This window comes from Dermacentor albipictus, chromosome 9 (genome assembly GCF_038994185.2).
Source record: "Dermacentor albipictus isolate Rhodes 1998 colony chromosome 9, USDA_Dalb.pri_finalv2, whole genome shotgun sequence".
NCBI classification, from domain to species: Eukaryota; Metazoa; Arthropoda; class Arachnida; order Ixodida; family Ixodidae; genus Dermacentor; species Dermacentor albipictus.
The window spans coordinates 101,004,409-101,026,577 of NC_091829.1; the positions used below are offsets into that span (position 1 = coordinate 101,004,409).

Genomic DNA, 22,169 nt, shown 5'->3' on the forward strand with positions numbered 1-22,169 from the left:
GCCAATTCGAGGAGAGTTTGCGAGCATTTACGAGCCGGCCGAAGCCGGCTACGTTGCCGTCGATCCAAATGTGCTGAGACGTGTGCGGTAGAGTCTGGTAGAGTCGCCAGAGTCGTGGCCAAATGTTACTGTGACCAGCAGCACCGCGTGAAACCTTTGCAGTAAGATTAAAGTCTGCGTCATCCACGTCGGTCCTCTTGAGTAGCCGCCAGTCGGAATTTGCAGCGGCTGCATACAGCTAATCTTTCCTGGTGCGCCGCGGGCGCGCATTGGTCGAGACCGGCACTTGGCATACCCGAAATTAATCTGCGCAGTGTAGTGCGAAGAACTCAACATCCACGGCTGTGCAATGTTCATAAAACCGTTCAAAATCAAGTCCAACGTTCGGCTTAGAAACACCGACCGGTGGGTCCTTTTTTTGCCCTGCTTGTCATAGTAGCTAGTGTGCTGGCAGCGCCGCTACAGATGATGGCAGCGAGCTGCATTTCATGTAGATTTGACTAACTTGAGGGCTCGGGCAATGACCGTGCGAAGATTCTAGTATTGTAAGTACAAATTCCTCGGTAAAGATAAATGTGGGCGAGATATTGCTTGAAGTGGTGGCGAGTAGTACACATTGCAGCAGTTGTTGCTGCTTCATCGTACAAGTTAGGACCTAACACAATTTGTGCCGTCGTACTTCACAGCGATGTCTGGCGTATCGAGTCCTGGGGTCGCATATTCACACACACCAACCACTGAAGGTGCCGTTTACAATGACCAAGCCGCAACGGATGGTTTCTGGTGACTGAATTCGTGAGAGTTGGGCCGACGAAGCTAGGCAGTTGACTTGATTTTACACGAGCGACTGACGTCGGGAGATAATTGCATTGAAACCAAAGCGCAAGATGAGCGTCAGCACCACCAAGAAATAAAAACAAGGTCAGCCCTCTAGGACACTCCATCCCTCGTAGTTATGCTTTTTGTGCATGCTGCCGCGTCTGACAAATTCGGGGTCTGCTGTATGACAAGGCCTCGAATTCATAAAAGGAACATAGACATCCAGGGAGCAAGGTTTTGAACAAAAGCTCCGTGGGCGTTACTGCAATGCCTTCTGGAATACTGTGTGCACAGTGACAGTAGCAGCATGTGTCCTTTTTAAGTAAATCAATCTTTAATACCGATACAACAGTGCACGAACATAAAAGGGCGTTCTTGTTCCCCAATGGAAAGGTCCATATCATAGGCATGGAGGAGTGTCAAGGGGCGGACACCACAGTCTGATATCGGTGTTCCTCCTGATTGATGCAGCAAGCGCCTTCGCTCCCAACTGGAGTCCCAATACCCTCACCTAAGTGTGAGTCAACTGGACGAGCTATGCCCCATTGGGCGAGGTGGGGAGCTGTTCCAGCTGCGTCTGCTATGCCACGGGGGCGAGTCTGTGGTGGCATACAGCCTGGACTCTGAGCCCCTGTTCTTCGAGCATGCGGGGGGCCACCTGGTGCCCAGTCTGTACACCCTGTGGCGCCTGCCGTCCCTGCTGCCTTACCTCTGCACATGGAAACCTGTGATTGAACGGCTGGCGGGTGAGTGTGGAGGCGTGTGTGAAAGCACATTGCCATTGCAGCAGATTCCAGAATGTGCTGCCTGCATTGCGTTCACATGATAGTGAATGGCCAAGTGAGGAGCTGCAAAACTCGCAATGTAGCAACAACCTGCAACGTCTGATACCTCGAGTGCGCCTAGCACGAGAACTGAACGGCAGTAGCAGAGAGAGAGCATGATGCAGATGGTGGCACAAAAATTAAGATAGTATGTATTAAACGGATCCCGAAACACTGTTCTAGCTAATCATAGAATGGCTTCACTATTAAAGGACATCTCCCTCACAAATCTCATGCCGAAAGAAGTTTTCGAATTCTTCAAGTATTTGTAGAATATCGCACCGTTGAACGACTTTCTCACTCTTCAACTCTGCTAGCACGTTGGAAGCCACACAGGAAAGGAGCCAAGGTGGCAAAGCACCACCCAAAAGTTTATATCTTGATGGCAAAAGGGCTCATGTGCGTAGACCAGCAGTGCGAAGATGAAATAATTTTCGGTCTTTTTGAATTGGCAGACATATATACAGTTAAACCTCGATATAACGAAGTCGGTAAAATTGGCAATTTGCTCCATTATATAGAAATTTGATGTTTTATGCAAATAAGTACAGTCGCTGATAAATTTTTCTTACATGGAAGGGACCGCAAAATTTTCCGTATTATTGGGCAAGAAAATGTATGAGAAAAAAGATTGTTTCGTTGAAATTGAGTGTCAGCGACTAAAGATACAGTTTCATGGCATGTCAACGATATCTCCACATTGGCAGTAGGAAATTAAGCCGGCCACGTTTTCACATGTAATCTGCCCTTGCGGTTGATGGTGTTGCCCGCGATGGGATGCCACTGTCATGAAAAGCACCAAAAGCCAATTTTTAACTGCCTGTTGCTTCAGTGTCTCTCCGAGACGCTATATTATGCAATCTCCAGTGCTGACCGCATCAGAACACAGCACACATGATGCCACGCCATCTCGGCATGCCCAATCTTTGCAACCACAGCAGATTAAAGATGGGGGTGCCGCCTGTGCTAGAACAGGAGACACGCACCAACCTGTCCCCACTCTCTCCCTCCCCTCACCCTCTTCGCACACACTTGATTCCACGAGCTCGCTTCGCTCCTCCTGCCCTTTCCCCTTGCTTGTGCAGGTAGACAGCGCTCATCGAACCATTGTCCTTCTTGACTCAATCTTGCATGCTTTCACTCTGCAGCATGGCGAGGCATGACAGGATCTTATCGCACTTGGAATGTTCATATGGAGGAATGTAAACATCTGAGAAAACGTTTAAATCTAAGTGAGAATGAAAGACATTGTGGCATTGCCACCTTTACCCTTGATCACACTTTGTCCCAATGACATCCTAGCCTGTGCACATCGTAACAACAGTACTTGGTGACAGGTGGCCACGTAGAACATAACAGTTTATTATTCATAAGGAAAGAGAATTCACCTAAAGGGCTCTGTATAATATTTCTTAAAAATTGGAAAATAAGAACTGCGGTAAAGAAACTGATGTGATTACGCATTGTTAAGATGTTTAATAGAGGATAAGCAAATTATATGGAGTTTGCTCATTGGGCTAAACTAATTACTTGTAGTATTGTGTTCAGAGGTACTTTTATTGGCTGCAATGTTGTTGGATATGTTAGTTCGTAAACTGAAATACAGTAAGAGACGTAATAAAATTATAAAATATATATAACATACTATAACAAATTTGATACGATTCCCGGTTGTAGCAACCATATTTTGATGGGGGCAAAATATAAAAACGCTTGTGCAGCGTGCTCAATAAAGAGCCCCAGCTGATCGAAATTAATCCAGAACCTGCCACTGTGACATCTCTCATAACCCATTGAGCAGTTTGAAGATGTTAAAGGGCAACTCCAGTGTTTCTTTAAAACATTTTAGGTTATTGTCATTTTCAAATGGCATTGACAGTCCTGTCACCGGTAGCGTGGTTCAATTTGCTTAGAAATTCATCAGTAATTTTAAATAACCAATAAACTAGCTATCGAAACTGAAATGAGTAGCTGCTTCATGTGACGTCACTTCCTGCACTACCATAATGTAAACATGCAGAATGCGTGCTAAACACGCAGTACACGTGGCCCTGACGCCAAAGAAGCGAAGCTGAAGCTGTCTCCTAATGACACAGGAAGCTTTTACAGACCTTCCGAACTAGACAGTGGCATCTTCAGCTACGGTTTCAGCGACAATGGCAGTGTAGTCTCTGTTGTCGCAAACACAGGGTGGCCAGTAAAAAGTTATGAGTCGGGGACGCAGCCAATCTTTAAAATTAATTTTCAGGAAAACTAAATGACTTGTAGCCATATTGTTTGGCTTCGACAGTCAGAGTGCAAAAGAGAATGTATATTCAAAATTTTATTAAGATCAGCGGACATTGAAAAAAACGCCCGAAGTTGCCCAACAATTTGATTAAGTCTACTTTTTTTCTGTGGCACCATTACACCAGAAAATAGAGGCAGTTTGCGGTCCCAGATGAGCAGATTGCTGAATGTTTCCGCTCATCTGGTGAGGTGATTAGCTCAGGCAATGCCGATGCAAAGGTGGAATCCCTTTGAACTATGGCAGGTGGCGCAGACCTTATGGCACCAGGGCTGGCTGGCTGCAGCGAGCACTTCTCCGAGGCTCGTCTGGGCGACGCAGTGGCAGTCCGAGTGGCCGGAGAGGGCCGGGCAGCCATAGCTGTGGGGCGGCTCCTGCAAAGCCCCAAGGCCCTGGCGGCTGAGCAGCGAGCTGGCAAGGCCGTTGCCATCGAGCACGTCCTAGGTGACCAGCTCTGGGCGCACGGTGGCAAGCGGCCATTGCCTCGGGTTGATGGCGACAGCGGTGGTGAAGAAGAGGACGAGGAGAACCAGCAGCCTGAGGTTTGCGCATCTCATTGGTTGAGGAATGTGTGCTGTCTGCACATAAAAAAATGTGTGCATACTTATGTGCATAGAAATGCACATAAGTAAGAACTCCATTTACTATGTTGCAGTGTGTGATCACGGTGAACCCTGGTTCTTGCAGTCCCAAGAAACCAAGAGCCAAGCAGCGGCAGCAGAGGAGAACTCTTCAGCTGCAGGTGAAGGGAACTCCGCACCTTCGGAGGAGCCAGCAGCAACGGAAGCACAGCCAGAAGAGTCGGAGGATGCTAAAGAACAACAGCAGGTGGAGGAGACGGTCAGTACGATCCCTTCTGCGCTGTTTCACAACTTTTTCACAAGCTTTGCATTGGGATGTGGTAAAGTTCCTTGCTTTGTAGTATGGTTTTCATAGAACATCCCATTAAAAAAGAAGAAAAAAAGGCAATCAAGAAACGATTGCGTTTAGTAGCTTATGCGCAGCATACTTTCGCCTGCTGCTGCTAGATGTTGGGAGCTCTGCTTTGAACTCTGACATCCAGGACACGGCCAGGACCTGCAACTCCATGTTACTTCGTGGCAGCAGGAAAGCCTTCAGTGCTATCTTTTCTTTGTGCGGTCAGTTTCTGCAGCGAGTTCAGTCAGTTCTTTTGGCTCATCTGTCAGCTGCTGGGAGTCCGAAAGGGAGAGGAAGTGTTTCATGGCTTATGACACTGTATTTTAGCTTAAGGTTTTCGTGTACACCAAGGAACATGGCAAGCAAGCAGCCAGCCACAATTTTGGTGTCGGCGACAATTTCAAATGTCGGTGCCTGAAGCAGAAAGAGGATCGAGGAAGGCATTTCGTGGGGAAGCGTGCAGGTTTCTGGAACGCATAGTTGAAAAAATTAGACCAAATGGCTTGGTCCCATGTAAGGGCAGCTGCACCTCATCAAAGTTGAGAAAAAAAGAAGTACGGCCCTCATATGAGTATTTACGGTATTTGCTCATTAGGGCTGCATCACTATCTTAGTTGGAATGTTCTATAAGGAAACTTGATATCAATGACGCTGCTATCACTTGTATCATGCTATTGACTGCATTTCAGTATGCTGAATATATATTTTTCTTTCTTTATTTGTGAAGCAAGCGACATGCACAGCTGTTATCTAAGGTGAGGTTTCCAGGTGCATTGTACTCACAACTGCAGTAGCTGAAGTGTTGCAAGGGGGCATGCATGATGCAGCACCTGCTTACTGGTGCTGAATCATGCATGCAGTTATTTAGGGCATGCTCGGTTATTTAGACAGCTTCACATCACCGCCACTGGCCCCAAAGACTTAATGTATAGGTATGAACAAAATTTCAGATGCTTTACAGCATGCTGTTTGATAATTCACACTCCACCTGCACGACAGTGTGCTAATTTGGCCACCAAGTCGAGCAGAGAGAGCAATATTTTTGCTTTGACATGTCAATGGCATTGCCACTGGCACTACCTCGAAACCTAAACTAGTGAAGCTTAGTTGATTCAGTGGTGGGGTGATTTGGCGGGGGCAGCCGTGGCAGCTGTGGCAAGGTACAAACTGGCTTCCTCAGTTGTTGGCTGAAATATTGGGACATTAGAAAGCACTTCCTTCTCTTTTTAATCTGCTTTTACTGCTAACAAAAGTTAATGAATATGTTTAACGAGGTTTATAAGCATTTCAAAGTACTATTGGTTATGCTCAATGCGAAGTGACATCTGCCAAGGAATCTAGCAAGGAGTGCACATGCGTTGTAGGTGCGAACCGCCATTACTTATGACGTACAGCAAGTGCATTGGAAAGAGTTGGTCCCTGTTAGTAAGTGTACATGTAGTCTGAGCTTTACTCCTCTGTGGTAAAGTGGCTGCCATGGCTGTTGCAGGACATGCCGACAGGGATTGGCTAGCTCTGGGCTTCACAAAAAAACAGAAAGTGACGTCACAGTCTCTCCGTCCTTTTACCTTCTCCTTGAGCAAGCTCGAAGGGGTTCAGATAAATTTTGTAAGTGGGTTCTATCTGAGGTTGAGGGTGGAAGGAGGCCTTGCCACGTTGGAATGTAGCTTGAGAGAATCCCCATTGCTGTGTTCCATCACCCAGATGAGCTTGTGCTAGGAAGAAGGTAGCCTGACACAGCCTCTGTCCGTTCTTGTCATCTCAAGTCTGCTGTGTTTTCTTTTTAGTATTATCATAACTGCCAACTCTACCTAATTTTTTGTAAAGTTCATGAATTTGCGTTCGCTCTATGATTTCACAAGTTTTGTGTGAAGTATCAAACAAGGAGAAAGGGGATTAACTGAGGGGCCTGATTTTTATTAATCATATCATAAGAAGCCAACAAAGCCACTGAGGACAACATAGGGGAAATTACTCGTAGTTACTAGTTGAACTAAAGAAATGATAAATTAATGGCAATGAAAGTGGATTAAAAAAGAACTTGCCGCAGGTGGCGAACGATCTTTGCATTACGCGTGCAATGCTCTAACCAATTGAGGTACCACAGCGCCGTTTTCCCCATCCACTTTCTTGAGTATTTATGTTTTACTACTAGAACTAACCCTAGGAGTGTTAGCCAGCGTCACCATTCACAAACCTTGGTGGCAGATGTGGAACATCCTTTCTGCCACAGACGTCACGAGTATGTGATCTTTCTGGGTGAAGGCAAGTGCTCAATAGACCCGCACGTGCTACCTGAGGGCATCAGTGTTGCCGGATTTGAGACTCCCGTTGTTTCATAACCTAGACCAACTTGCCGAAATTGCTATCCTGATTAGGAATAGCCTGTCTGAATTTGGCAAACGCTATCAGCCTTGTGTACGAAGGAACCCAGTTGGGGCTTGCTTTCTGCACATGCATGGTTTCGCCGAGCCCATCGCCAGGGCGTGGTAAAGTGCTTGCATTCGATAGTTTATGTGGCTAATCTGTGGCCTTCTTTGTGTCTAGGCAGACACGATGGATGCCCTGCTGGAGAGCTGTGTGCTGTCGGCCTTGAGATCCAAGCTGCCGCTGCCTCTGCTTGCGAGCAGCCTCTACAGCGGCCACGTCCTCCCGCGCTGCCCGCCGGGTCGGCAGATCGACATCCGCCGCACCTCCTACAAGAAGCTGTCCACCTACCTGGCACACCTGCAGTCGGTGAGCTCTTGCGTCATGTCACCTCCACTCGACAGCCAACAGCGCAGTGCCTTTCACGTTTCACTTAAGGTTACTCCTAGTAATCTTTATTAAGAACTCTGTGGGTTTGTTAAATTCTGGCCATCTAAATATAAGATTTCTTCTAAAAACTTTGGTGGAGGTTAATGGTATGCAATTGGCTTGGAAAGTATGCTATAACGCAGACATTTACCTCAAAGGCGAAGGCATTTGCACCATTTGTTCCTGCCACTTCCTAGGATTCTAAAAAACTAGTTTTCTTTTTAAGTAAACTGTATTCATTTCATTTTGTTGCGTCTTTGGGACCATGTCTCATTATTTTTGTTCCATCTTAGTTTGTTTGTTTGTTCTTAATGCCAGACACAGCAGTGCAAATAGCACAGCATGGTTCAGTATACCTAATGCGTTCTTCGCTTTTTATTTTTCAAGCTTGTTCAGCACTTTCTGGTAAGCAGGCTTTGAGTGGTATTTCGCACCTTTTGAATAATGTCCCTGTGAAAGTGGCGGCAAGTGTAGTACCAATTCAGTGGTTCTTATGCTCTTTAGGACAAACATATTATTGCTAAACATTTCTGGTTAGTATACTGTTAAACTTGTTAAGGTATTTTGTGAAGCATTTCCTGTTCTTCACCTTGCTATGCACTGCAAACAAAGCTCTGCTTGGTGGATTAAAGGGACACTAAGGATGGACACTGAATCATTTTAGGTTGATGAAATATCGTTTCATAGTTCTATTTTTGTTCATTTTGCAGTAACACGTTGGTCATTGGAAGAGAAAATGAAGGTGAAAGTTTTATCTCTTAAATGTTGTGGCAGAACCCCAGCCAGTATGCGCGTATCATGTTACAGATTTCTGCATATTTCTTCATACTTGGGTTGTCGTGGCTTTGTGAGAAGTTCTTGAACTTGGGTAAATGCAGTCTTTAGATTTTTTATGATATAGTGTAGTGAAACCTTACATAAAAGGAAATTTGGCAGAACCCATCTCACGATGACTGTTGATAGTAATGCATTTGGCATTGAATCAATTCACCGAAACAACATAATACCACCGTTGAAACGAGTTATGTGGGAGGCGTATACTGTACTGGGACTGCTCTTGCGTGCTTCCCTAAGAACGCTCTCAGTCCACTTTAGGAGGCCACGCACATGGCCTCCGAAATTTGTGGGGCGCTACTGCATGCGAGCACTTAGAAAGGCGTCATGCGGCAAACGGGCTTCTCTCGCTTGCCGCACACCCAGTGGCGCATATTCAGTGACCCAAGTTGGCGAGAGGTCCATTGAACAGTGGCACATACGCTGTGCATTCATGGCGCAGCTCGCTCAAGCGTTGGCGTGAAAGGCATTCATTGAAAAGCAGCACCTCTCCAGTGCCTTTGTGGTGCTGCCTGCTATAGCATTGGGTTGCCATCCTTGCTGGACCCTCGTGACGTGGGTTCGATTCCGCTCGTCATCGGAAGGATTTAAGAGATCTTTTTCATCATTGAAGTGTGGCACGTACTTACTGGCACATACCCAGTGCTCCAAGTCAGCATGAAAGTGTTTCATTGAACAGCGGTACCTACCCAGTGCTGCATCCACATCCACAGTGACCCATGTCAGTGAAACAGGTTTGTTGGAGTGCGGCATGTATGTACACACTGGCATATACTCATTGACCCAAGTTGGTCCAGCAGTTGGTTTCGAACCCTGTTCCCTCAGCACTGCAGCCTGATGCACTACCCATTCGACAATGGCGTACCGAGTGAAGGTAGGCAGGAAAATGGTTAGGCAGGCATAAGTGTAAACCCCATGCAAGTGATCTTGCACGCGACAGCGACAAGCGACGCGATGGAGATGGCTGTCGCGTTCGCTCGTCGCCTACAAGTTGCACCCCATATGAGCGATGACTTCGAGCGACGTCTCCCCAGTGTTGCTGGTATGAGCGCAGCAATATAGGCGCCGAAACTAACGTGACGCGTGCTTTATTAACTTAAGTTGATGTATTTTACTGTAAAAAGCAGCATAAAATATTTCTGAAAGTCTTGCAGTAGGTTCTTGTCCTTGCACGTATAAAAATTCAATCGTTTGCTCGTTGCGTGCGACATTCGGAAGTACTAGAGTTATGTACATCCACTTCCAGCTTTGCGCTATTGGCTAGTCGCTCATAGCACTTCTGGGCGACGAGTGACGAATTCTAGCTTTGCAAAACCGAGCGATCGCGCAACAAGACCGAGCGATCTGCTCGAGCGACGGCCTGATCCGTCGCGCGAACTCGTCGCTCGTCGCTGTCGCACACAAAATCGCGCTAATGGGGTTTAGCCTATATACACACATGTACTCAGAGCGAGAGAGAGCCCCCGAAAAGTGTGTGAAGTATGCTAAGTATGTGAACGCATTAAGAAAAAAGTTAACCAGCCTTGAGCAGGCACCGTCAAAATCCATGATGTTAAGGGGAGCTGGTGCAAAAAAGTTAAAGGTCATACTTTGTTTTTGTGTCTAACTTGAAAGATGAAATCACACATTAGTGTTCGCCATGTTGAACATGAACTAAGTAGTCCAGTTTAGAACCCTCTCACAGAGGTGCCATAAAAAGTCTGTCAATCAATCAATCTGCTGTTTTAGAGCACAGCTCTTGGTTGTCCGTTCCTGCGGCGAACGTCGGCATTGTTTCTCGTGACTGAGCGAACAAACACAGCGAAGGATGAAAGCAAACGCAGGGTGCAGTGGCAGATGAAAGACGGCAATAGGGAAGGGAGCGCGAGGAGGAGGGCGTGGCGGAACCATGAGGCGGGAAGCGGAGGAGGAATGTATGGCGAACGCATCAGAAGAAAAGCATAGTGCCGCGCAAGCCGGGATTTGTGGTAAAGATGGCTATGAGGTGGCGCCAAAGTAGCGTGCATCGTCTTTGTGGAAACAAAGGGCTGCATGAGTGGAGGACTGTCTGCAGTGCCTGCTGTGAATCGCGCCCATGTGCCGCCTCTGGCAATCTCCTGATTAGTGAGGCAGTCGTGCCACACATTGCTCTGTTTCCAACGTGCCGCACGAGACATATTGTTCGCGTAAGCCAATATATCCTACAACGAGAACACATATACAGCCGCGCCCAGATTTTACAATAGGGAGTACCAAGAAATGTGCTCATGACACTTGGACTAATAGACAGCTGGCTAGTTTCCGGTCACTGGTGGAAGAAGGTCATTCTGAGTAGGTGGTTCTGTGGGGTTCGTTCCCAGGAAGGTCTGCTGGCGCTGAAGGAGACCAGTCCGGGTGTCCAGAGCATTGTGTCAGTTTGCAGGGAACATCCCCGGCTCCGTGGCTTCTCCCAGATGCAGCTGCCACCGGCTGAGCCGCCCAAGGGGGATGGCTACCGTTTTCCCACCATCAGGGAGCTGCGCTCTATCACAGCAGCTGTGCTACCCCTGTTCCCACGTCGCAAGTGAGTATTATGATTTGTTTATGAGCCTTCTGCTGGTGAACACAAGGTCGCAGGTGTGAATCTCAGCTGCTGCAGCTGTGTGCCAATGAAAGTGGAATGCAAGAACACTAGTGTACCTTGCACATTAAAAAACTCAGGTGATCATATTTATTCACAAGCGTCCACTAGGGCTTCTATCATAGCCCACTACTTTGTAATACAATAAAATTCCATATGGCATTACAGTAAAACCTCGTAAACTCAAACTCTGACATCTCAAAATATTGGTACAGTTGACATTTTTTTTCTTGCTTTGGTGTCAACCCATCTGATCTCCACCCCTTAAGTCGAAAAGCTTTTGCACCGGACTTCGGATATCTCAAAATCTTGACTTCAAAATACCAGAAGAAAACATGTGGCTTCTTCTTGATTTATCGCATCATGCTCTATTTAAAGAATATAAAAGGCACATGGGCATTCTGATTCCCAGTTCAGATGCCCTGAAATAGCTAAATGTCTCTGATCAAATGTGCACAGTGGTCACGGATCAAAAATAATTTCCCCGAACTGGTGCACCCAATGCTGATGTGAGGCTGTGCTCTTGGAGTATGTGTGTTCGTTATCCAGTAATTCTCGAGCAGATTAATTACTGAGAAGACGGCATCTGTGAGAAAAAATTCAAAAGGATAATTTACTAGATACTCTGCCAGCAGCACATACAGTAGTGAACAGAGAGGTATTATACTATTATGGTTTCCTGCGAAAAGTTAATTGCCTATGTTTCTAAGCTGTTAGTTGCTGTTGTTTCCCTTTTCTTTCTTTTTTGTTTCTTTTTTCTAGTAGTACCATCAAACCTGATGTGTGCTGCGACAACCAAAGGGACTAAGATGGATAACGATTGCTTTATTGATGGTGCCATAACTCTTCAATTTTCACTTTCCCAAGGTGTTTTGTAAAATTTAGGACACTGACTTTTTTTTTTTTTTTTTTACAGAATACCAAGCAAGAGAAGCATTGCGTAAAATTGGAACCAGATTAGACAAACAAAAGTGGGCGTCATACGAAATAAGTTCATAAAATTACACATGTATGCAGGTTTTCAATGCCATAACTCAAATAAAGATTTTTAAAAATTTTTTGTCTAAGACACAACTGCTCCTTAAACCACTGCAGGACCAAGGCCTCTTCCCTTTGCTCCCGCTTATCTCTGTCTTGCATCATCTGACTCCTTCCTGTGCCTACATATTTTCTAGTCCAATCAGCCCTGTCTAGCGGGCCATCATTCCATCCTATTGGCTGGTGTTTGTGCATTATTTGATGTAGTCAGTGCATAATGTGCATGTCCCCCGAATGAAATGTCGTGCTCTCTCTCTTTTGGCAGCAAAGGACACGCACTCGGACTGGACGAAGTGAAAGCCACCATCCGGAGCTACGTAAAGGAAAACGAACTGCAAGATCCAGATGACAAAAGGTTAGGACAGCCTGCCGCAGCAGCTTAGTGACTAAGCCGTGACGCTGCAGAGCTCGCGGTCGTGGATTCGACCTCAGTTGTGGTGCCTGCATTTCAGTGGGGGCGAAATGCAAAAAAAAACGCTCATGCACTTGGGTTTAGATGCATGTTAAACACTGGTCCCCATGTGGTCAAAATAAATCCAGAGATTCCCACTACAGAGTGCCTTATGATCAGATAGTGGTGCTTTTGGCACGTAAAAGCCAGAATTTAATTTAATTGACGTGACATTCCAAAAGGAATATACCTCTACTGCATCATTCGGTGAAAAAATATTTTGCGTTGCTGTTGCAAATTACAAAGTGCAGTCAAACCTCAATGTAAAGAGCATAGATATAACGAATTATCAAATAGTGTAACAGAGTAAATTAAATTTCTTTTTCTCACTGATATCAGCGTGTAATGAATATGACGAATATTGGATATAACGAAACTGTGAGATATTTTTGAGTGGATGCAAGTTTGTTATATTAATGGGCTTCAACTGTATGTAGCTGGTATCCCAAGACAAGGTCCATGGACTTGTCTCCTTAGGCGTGCCACATATAAATGAAATTTAGAGTGTCGCTGTTTGGTTCATTCGTTGTGCCCAGTTGATGTGTAATGGATTCATGTCCCTCGTTAAGAAGTGAGACAAGCACTGCTAATGTCACGCCGTTCGGAACTTGTATTGACCCACTGCACGGTGGTTTAAATTGTTATTACTAATGGTGATAAGTTTATGAACACTTTTTTAGTTGAACCTTGCTATAACGAAGTCCCATCTAAGATGAAAATTCCTTATCCAATGTGAGCAGAGACTTATTGCCTTGATGCATTTAGAAAAATATGATTATAGTTGGAAACTTAGAAAGATTAGGTGTAATAAACAGTAAACAAGGCGACTCTCGCACAGAACAGATGCCACCAAAAGAATACCCACGTAGACAGAACAGGTGCTGTCATGTGTACATCTGTGACCATTCAGTGGTCTGATGGTGCCAGAATTGCTTGTCTCTTTTCATGCATAAACTAGCCAAGCAACAGGTTCTTCTTAAGGTTCAATGAATAACGTCACAAGGACGTCTGAAGCCATTAACCCAAAGATTTGACAAATCCATTTCCTACCCCCCCATCATTCCACTGGCAGATCCTAGCATTCCATGCAAAGTCGCAGTGGCAGATTTACCTCTAGTAATTTTTGTATGAAACCTTATGGCGTGGGGTACACAGGCTCAAAGTAACGGAGTCATTTTCCCTCTGACGTGTCGCAGCCTAGTGCAGATGGACCCTCGGCTGAGTGACGCGGCGGCCTGCTCATCGGAAAAGCTCAGTTGGGAGGAGCTGTTCAGCAGGGTGTTGTCGCGGATGCAGCCTGCACATGAGGTGACGCCTGCAGGCGGCGGGGCGCCTGTGGTCCACCGCGGTGCCCTGCCCTTCATTTCGTTCACGGTGGCCCAGCGGACGGGCAACAAGAAGGTGACCCTCGTCGAGGGTCTCGAGACATACGGCATTGACGTTGTGCATCTGGCCCACGAGGTAAGTCCCACTGTTGTGCAAATGCAGCGGAATCTCATTAGTTCAACATCGCATAATTTGAACTTCCAGTTAATTTGAACTGATGCTGTGGTTCACTAAGGTTGAGGATCGGGCGAGTTGGTATTGCATTCTATAACTGGTACAGTGCAACATACAAAGGAAGAAAGAGTTGGGAGTCAGCGCTCTGTTCCTTTATCTGGCCGGCTTGGCTTGTTTCTTCCTTTGTATGTTTGGCTGTACCAATTCTAGGATGCTGTGGTCCCATTTGAATGACGTTGCATATATCTCAATCTGCAAAAAGCGCTCGATCATTCACACTCGCGTATGTTAGCGCCGGTTCATTCGAACAGACCATGCCCTGAACCGTGCTGTCCCTAGCAGCACATCAACTTCTTTGGCGATTGGGCTGAGCAGCATGCCGGCTGCTGCTGTGAAGGTTGCAGGTATGGAAATACAGCTGCTGAAGGATTTTCCGAATTTGCTTAAAATTTTGGATTCGCTAGTGCACAGTCTGATGAATCTTGAAAGCTTTTTCTGTCCATCCATCCTCCACTTACTCGACAGAACCAGTCTATCATGGGAACAGGAATTTTGGGCATAGTACGCTGTCTTGGTGAAATTTTTTCAGACTGATCCATGTGGTCTTTCTTTATTTGATATTCGGCAAGCTTTCTTAGGGATGTGTAAATTCCACATAGTATATTTCGAATCAAGTCAAAAGGAAAAAAAGTCGAATATTGAATCGAATATCCAAAAACTTATTGCAAAGTTTATTGCTTACAAATTTTGTGCAACAAAACACGGTGCTTGACATACTTGGGAGTCTACTAGCATCTGCGATTGTGTGTCGCACAGGTTCAAGTGGGCGTGGCGGCCAGCGTGTCCCTGACCCCTCTGGCCAACGGCAAACAGCAGCTTCTGGTCCAGGGCAACCAGGTAATGCTCGCACCCACTGTCTTTTGTGCATGGAGCTGAGAAACAGAGGCAGTGTTGCTGTGTTATGCAGCATAAAATGCCCGTAAGCTCAGAGGCGTTTGACCCTATGCCAGCCGTCAACCATCGCATTTGCTGTCAAGCGATAAGTTCAAGGTTGGGGATCACGCTGCAAAACAGGACACCATTGCTGTCCGCAAAGCCGGGCCCCTTGCTACCGAGAGGCTGGCTTTTCCGCATAGCTCAGACGTGCCGTGGCTAAGCGGGCTTTACAGGCAAAATTTTGTCAGCAGCACCAAATTATCACAAAATTAAGCGCTAAATCAGACACTTATTCTTAGACTAGATAAAAGCGAACGCTGCGAACCGTGTTTTCTTCCGCACAGCCCGTAATACATTCGCCTTGTTTATAATATTCGTAAAAATTTCCGAATACCTAGTTTTGGAATCAAATACGAATGTTAAAAATGTAGTATTTGATTATAATTCGAAATTTTCGAATATTCGCATGCTCCTAGTTGTGAGCGATATGAGAGGGAACACCAAATATGTTTTTAAGCAGCGATCACTCATGATGTGCAAATTCGAATCTGACATGTTAATACGTTACAAGTAGCGTTACTGTTGAACATTTAGATCAATTGAACACTCTTACGAAGGGCATGTGTTCAGCCACTATGATCTCTTGAAAGAATTTGAGTGTTCCTTATCACATTACTTGAGTGGGCACAGCTGTGGCCAAGAGTTCATAGATCATGTGCTAGCAAAAGCACTGAACCTTTTCTCACCACACTTGTGTATTTGAATGCTCTATGTCCTTAAAGAACCCTTCACCAGGCCTCACTAAAAGTTTAGGTTATGCACCGGAAGTTGAAGGGCACTGTCTCTTCGCACTAATTGTTCAGTGTTCGTTAGTTACTACACGAAGTACTAGAAGAAATTGAAATGTTGTGTTGCCGTGCTGCCATGGGGCAAGCTTCAGTGCCAGCATATGCACACTCTCCTCCTGCCTTGACTAGCATCCGCAAGCAACCTTTCTTCCCTGCATTCTCCTACACTGTAGCTGGAAATGGACGATTTACCGAGGTCATGTGCCATAATTTGTGACGTTCATATGGAGGCATTTGTGCATGTGTCCTTTAATCTGGCTGAAAATGGGGCTCTCTCGAGAGAAAGGGCGTGCAAACTTCTGTTTGAAATTTCTACGGTTTTTGTGCTGTGCAGCCGTTTGATACTTTGCCGACACGATTAACACCACACTTGTCCATTTGCTAATGCCCAAACCTGGTCAGGAACCCTGGCTAACTGTAATAAAATTTCACTTTGGCTGAATTGATTATAAATGCAAAGTTAAAACAATTATTAAGCAATCTTTGCATTTAAGCTAACTAACCTTAAGCTAACTTTGCATTTAAGCAAGTTAAATGCTCCTGGTGGTTAGCGGATACGACACAAGTTCCAGACCATGGCCTCAGAGATTTTGAGCTCCACACCATGTGCCTCCCAATCTCAGAGGCCATGCCAAGGAGCAGTGCTGGTTCCCAATGTTCTCGGTTTTACATCATTTCCAGCGAGCACTGATAGTAGCATTTTTTCTAGTTTTTGTATCAAAAGCATCATTTTGATGATACATCCTCTCATATTTCAAGTGTAGTCCTTTGCACTGGGGCTAGTCTATATCTGTGCTATCTAAAAGTTGGCATTTCATGTCGTACAAAATTTAGTCGCAGTGCTTTTAATGTAGACCATGCACATAGGTCCCAGCAAAATGTAGCTGTTCTGGTACATTGGCCCGCAGACTTTTGATTGTGACTGTACAGGGCACTTTGCACCGTGGCTGGAGCTATGCTGCACCCATCAGTTAACAGGAGGTTCCCTCGGTGTGGCTGTTACAGGTTGTTTTCCTGGAGAGGCTGCTCACTGGTCCATCGTACGGTGTGCCACGCAAGTACCTCAAGGGCTTGGAACAAGCGCCAGGAAAGAAGAAAGGAGGCTCCCGGAAATGAACTTGCGTGCTGATTTCACTCATCGGCAGAGACATTGGTGCCATCTCTTTCTCGGCAGGCTGCCTCCTGACCAATCATGGCTTCCCGTCTTTGGACAGGCATCCGCAATGACTGGACTTGAGTGGCATGTCCTGCCAAATGAGAAGAGAGGGAACAAGAGCTAAAAGGTGCACTTTCCGTGAAGGCCTGTTCCGAATTGGCGGCGTGGCCCTGACTCACGCTGAACTTGGACAAGTTGGTTTGCCCTCATCAAGACCAGAAAGTGCAACTGGGCTCTCCACGAATGCCACGCAAATGACGAAAATTGTTGGATCAATGATTTCTCTGATGCTCCAGATGCAGGAGCCTTATACTCAATCAATAGCTCATAAAAATATTACTTTCAGTGTGTATTGGTTAGCTCGGCCAACAAATGTCAATGTGACAAAAGAAATGGGACGCCTCTGTTTGGCAAAATTACTTTTGTGTTGCAGAATTGATGGCTGCATTAGCAAATGCCCACCACCCTGAACAGCTATTATGCCTTGCACTACGTCAGGTATCATACTACGAGTGAAACTATATCACCAAGAGTGATTTTGAGAATACAGACCTCGAAGCGACAGTCATGCAACATTCACTCTAGGAGTGTTCGACCACACACAGCATTGGGCTGTACTGAATGGTACAGCGCAGAGGTGCAGCCGAATGTCTCACTGGGCTGAACAAAGCCACAGAAGACAGTGTTTTGCTTGTAAAGATAAAAAGGTACTAAAGATAAAAATATTGCGCGGTCAATACCTAAGCAAATACGTGAAGCAATTTGTTTGGATCTTTAATTATTGATTAACATACTATGAGGCTTTACAGGGCTGTAGAATAATAGGGTCATAAATATATTTAGCAGAATATGAAAGTAATGAGTCATGTCGCATTTGTCTGAAAAGTTATCAATTTAAAGAAACGCATCTAGAGCAAACACATCAGCTTTAGCGAATGCTATAAAAAGTGATGAAGAAAAGAGTTGCAAGAACAGCAAGAATTACAACCTTATACTAAAGGATATACTACGGTAAACATTAGTGTGATGATGCCAAAGGGTCTGCCAACCATATGTGATAAGTTTGTAGCAAGAAACACACATGCGAGATAATAAGGAAACCGCATAAACATATTCTCAGAATTCTCAGATTGAAGAGTGAACTATCGATTGGAATTCCACAAGTCAATGTGTCACACTCTAAGCGCCTGCCCTTCTGTGGCAAGCTGTTCCTGTTCTTTAATACAATATGTGCTGCAGTGCTTGTGCAAGTGCCTTGTTGCTTTTAGCATAAATAAACCTCGTAATGAGTTTGCATCAGACAGAAAAAAAAACCTTTGTTACACTCTATATTCGTTATGAGTGCATGTGTGTTACAGCTAATATTGGTGAGAATTGTTTTAAGATTTGCTTTGTTATATCTGGGTTAGTCATATTGAGGTTCGGCTTACCTTAATGGATGGCTTTGTAATCATCAGCAGCTCTGACTTACCACTCTCACTTCGTTTTTTTATGTGTTCTCAGTAGCACAAATGGTTATGTGAGCCAATGTAGGCCAATTTTGGTAACATAGCATCAGCAAAGCCTCAGCTCCCCGAATTTTCTGTAATGTTTACAAATTTGGGCTCGCTCTACAATTCTCATTTTATCGGGTTTTATGAAAAAACAAGTTCTGTTCGCAGTTAAGTTTCACTAGCCAGTCTCCGCCCATACCCATGAAAGTCTTCCGATCATGAAACGACACAAAAGGGGGTGTACCTGCTTTGAGCAAGTTTTAGTCAGACAAGTTTCTGAAGCAGGAATAATCGATAAAAGCAACGTCACTGAAGAAGTAACTGTGATCTAAAAACAGTGTATTGCTTGTCGGTTTGTGCTGTTTTAAGTTCACTGCTGCTTGCGCGTTGTGTGTAAAGATAAATCACCCTTACCAAAATGCGTTTGTATCCCGTGAAAGACGCATGCTCAGGGCAGATTTTTTTTTATATATATTGCATATTATTGCGTCCCCTTTCATCCCCTCCCCCCTTTCTGGTGTTGTGTTTTTGCAATTTCTTTTGTTCACAGATTGGTGAGCATGGGAAACTATGATGAGTACCATGAATGCAGGAGTCTGACGACCTCCTAAAAAAAGCAGAGACCTGGTGCTTGTCAAACATGTTTGAGGTCAGGGAATGACCACAGGAAAGCTGTTCGTATTGGTAACATTTGATGCATGAGCTGACTAATATGGACAGGCTTTACGAGACAGTCAGTGAAGGTGAAGCGGCCAAATGTAAATGACCACATTGCAATGGATGTGACAGCCTGACAGATCGTGCCTGTGAACCACAGAAGTACTGTAGATGTAAATGCTAATACGTTGTTCAATGGGCAACCATGTGCCATTGAAATTGAGAGAATCCAGTTTTTAACGTCACAATAAATGAGGTCATGTGGTTACCTTTGCCTAGTCATCATTTGTGTGGAACAGGGAGCAACTGTGCTTGCACCAAACGACTCTTCACTGCACAGCATGTTGGTTTCTTCACCTGATGACTACCGAAAGCAACAAGGAGTTCAGTTGTGTCGAGTCTGCAACCTTTTCTCATTATCAATTGCATATTGTAGGCATTACAATGCACTGTGCCATGGTGGTCAGCTCGGCACCACATGCTTCATCATGTAAGGGACGTATTCGCAGGCTAGAAATCGTCTGGCAGTGTATAAAACCAATACATTTAGGTAAGTATGGTGATAACAGACTGTGCAAAACATGTTCACTCAGCTTAGTGCGATACAGTATGGAGTACTTCAGAGCCTCCAAGTTCAAATATTTAAAGGAACACTAAAGAGAAAAATATTATCCTTCTAAATAAAGAAAATTATCTGCATTGTACTTTAAGGAAGTCAAGGACCGAACCTAAAGTGCTGAAGTATGAAATGGTGCTTTGAAATCCATGACAACGCACATTTGTACTGGTTCTGGGTTTCTGGCACCAGATAAAAAGAAAAATTGAACTTGGACCTTCACATTCTTGTAATAATCAATCTGTTACCACAAAATTAACGAAAATAGAGTTTTGAAAGGATATCAGTGTAACCTGATCTAGTTATTCTTTTTCCTCTTAACTATTTGAAAAGCAGTGAGGGGGGAAGCATCAGCAATTATAAACAGTGATGTCCTGTTAATTAGTAAAAAAATATATGTATAAAAGAAAAAAGTTGCGGTTTCGCCCGAAAGGACAAGCATTGATGCGATAGCTAAGTATTGGACAACACGCGAAACAAAGTTGGCAGTTTTGCCGGCCGTGTAAATTGCAGTAAACATTCGCTTTGCTGTTAAACTGACTAGCACGGCTCCACACGCCGTGCGGGCAAACACGAACGCAGCTCATTTGATGAGCGCAGGCTCTCGCTGTCGCAACGTTGGCGTCACGAAGAGCGGCAGCAGCGGCGAGCGAATTCCCCCTTCGCGCTGCCTCTCGCTTCAGCGCGAGCTAGGCACGCGAGAACACAGCGCACACGAAGCCATCAGCCCTAAGCGTTGAAGCCACCGCAGATTACTTCCGAGATGGGGAGTGCGTGACCTAGCTAGCCGTGACATGTACAGTGTTCATGTACAGTGCCATGTACAGTCGCGGCCGGACTAGAGGAGGAGATGCGCGCTTTCACTTAGCAAAAAACTTAGTCTTTAACTTAGCAAAAAAGAAAGCGCAACAACGAAATCGCAACCTGACCAAGCCGATCGAACGAACCTCTTCGTGTGTTAAGTCACGGGAGGTACACCACAGCGGGGAAGGCGCGCAAGGCATGCCGGTCTCGCGAACGAAACCGGCGAAGAGCAGACGCTCAGCTGATTCGTGACCGCGCCGGAACTTCAGGTGGCAATGTCAGCTCGTCGGATCTGTGAGACAGTGGCGGCTGTGATTCTGATGAATTCAATAGCCACGAATCGCCGTTCGCGTTCGACCCGCCACCCCGAGAGCCAGCGCCCATCCTAATGGCTTCATTATATAGCCTCAGGTCAGTCGCAGCTCATGAGTCCTCCAGCAGTACACGCACGAACTCGGCGACTATGATAAGCTTAACAGAATAGCACTAATAAATTGCTCGCGAAGAGCATTGCCACGAGCAAACTTGTCATAGGAAACTTTTTTTTTTAATTGTTGCGTCTTGTTTGAGCGCCCCCGCCCCCCCTCCCCTCGCATTGCCCGTTCGCAGGGAACGCAACTTCTAGCGACTGCTACCTCTCACGCCAAACACTAGTTCACGATTGTCGACTCCTCCACGCTCTCTTCATAGAAATAATAATAAAAAAAGGACAACTTGCTCTCGTCGTCGTCGTCCAGCGGCATGATCCCAGCATACTCTGCGTGTACCCCTCCTCACTTCATAGACAATTCAACGTGTAACTGAGGAGGAGGTAACGTAAAGTGTTCGAGGCAGTTAAATTCATTTGTAAAAAAAAATTGCGCAACTCTCAAACGTGCTTTTTTGTGAATATGACAACGATAGTATCCAGAGGAACGTCCCAGTGAATTCCATTGACATCCGTTGACACACATATAAATCGCCGGAGTTGCCCTTTAAATCTTTTTCAACTTCAATGAAAGGGGAGGCGCTGCAGGGGCGCGGCGATTTCCGAGAAGCCTCGCGAGGTAACACGACTCGCGATCGACACGATTGCAGCCAACATTTTCCTTCTTCCGATGCTGTATCCCCATTGTGGTTAATTAATTAAGGCGTTGCGCTGCTGAGGTCACCCGGGTTCGACCCGGCAGCGGCGGCCGCATTTCGATGCGGGCGAAATGCAGAAAACGCTCGTGTACTGGGATTTAGGTGTGCGTTAGACAACTTCAGGTGCTCGAAATCAATCCGGAGTCTCCCACTATACGGCGTGCCTCGGCACGTAAAACCCCACACTGTGGTCCCGTTTGCGGTCATCCTTGTTGGTACATGGCTTGCTTGTGGCGCTTCTTTGGTTCTGTTTTTTTAGACCGTGTCTTGTTTTTGGCCCTCAAACTGTCCTAGAATTTATTCTTTTGAAAGCATTTTCCTCATCCTATATGCTACTTTGACAGAAGCAGTCTTCTCCCAACTAAATCTCTTTTTGTGGGGAAGACAAATTTAAAGGGGCACTAAGAAATAGAAACGAACACACAGAGAGAGAGAGAGAGAGAAGAAACATTATTCAATTATCAAAAT

At 45.5% G+C, this 22,169-nt stretch overlaps 1 protein-coding gene across 1 annotated transcript; it reads left to right on the top strand.

The window, feature by feature from the left end:
* Positions 1-32: 32 nt before the first annotated feature.
* Positions 33-19,424, top strand: eIF2D (eukaryotic translation initiation factor 2D). The gene is made up of 10 exons (XM_070525136.1): positions 33-405; positions 1,291-1,565; positions 4,177-4,472; positions 4,618-4,770; positions 7,396-7,584; positions 10,818-11,020; positions 12,381-12,470; positions 13,763-14,027; positions 14,883-14,963; positions 16,856-19,424. Exons 1-10 carry the CDS (start codon positions 350-352, stop codon positions 16,964-16,966), a joined length of 1,719 nt encoding a protein of 572 aa, XP_070381237.1. The 5' UTR covers positions 33-349; the 3' UTR covers positions 16,967-19,424.
* Positions 19,425-22,169: the final 2,745 nt, after the last annotated feature.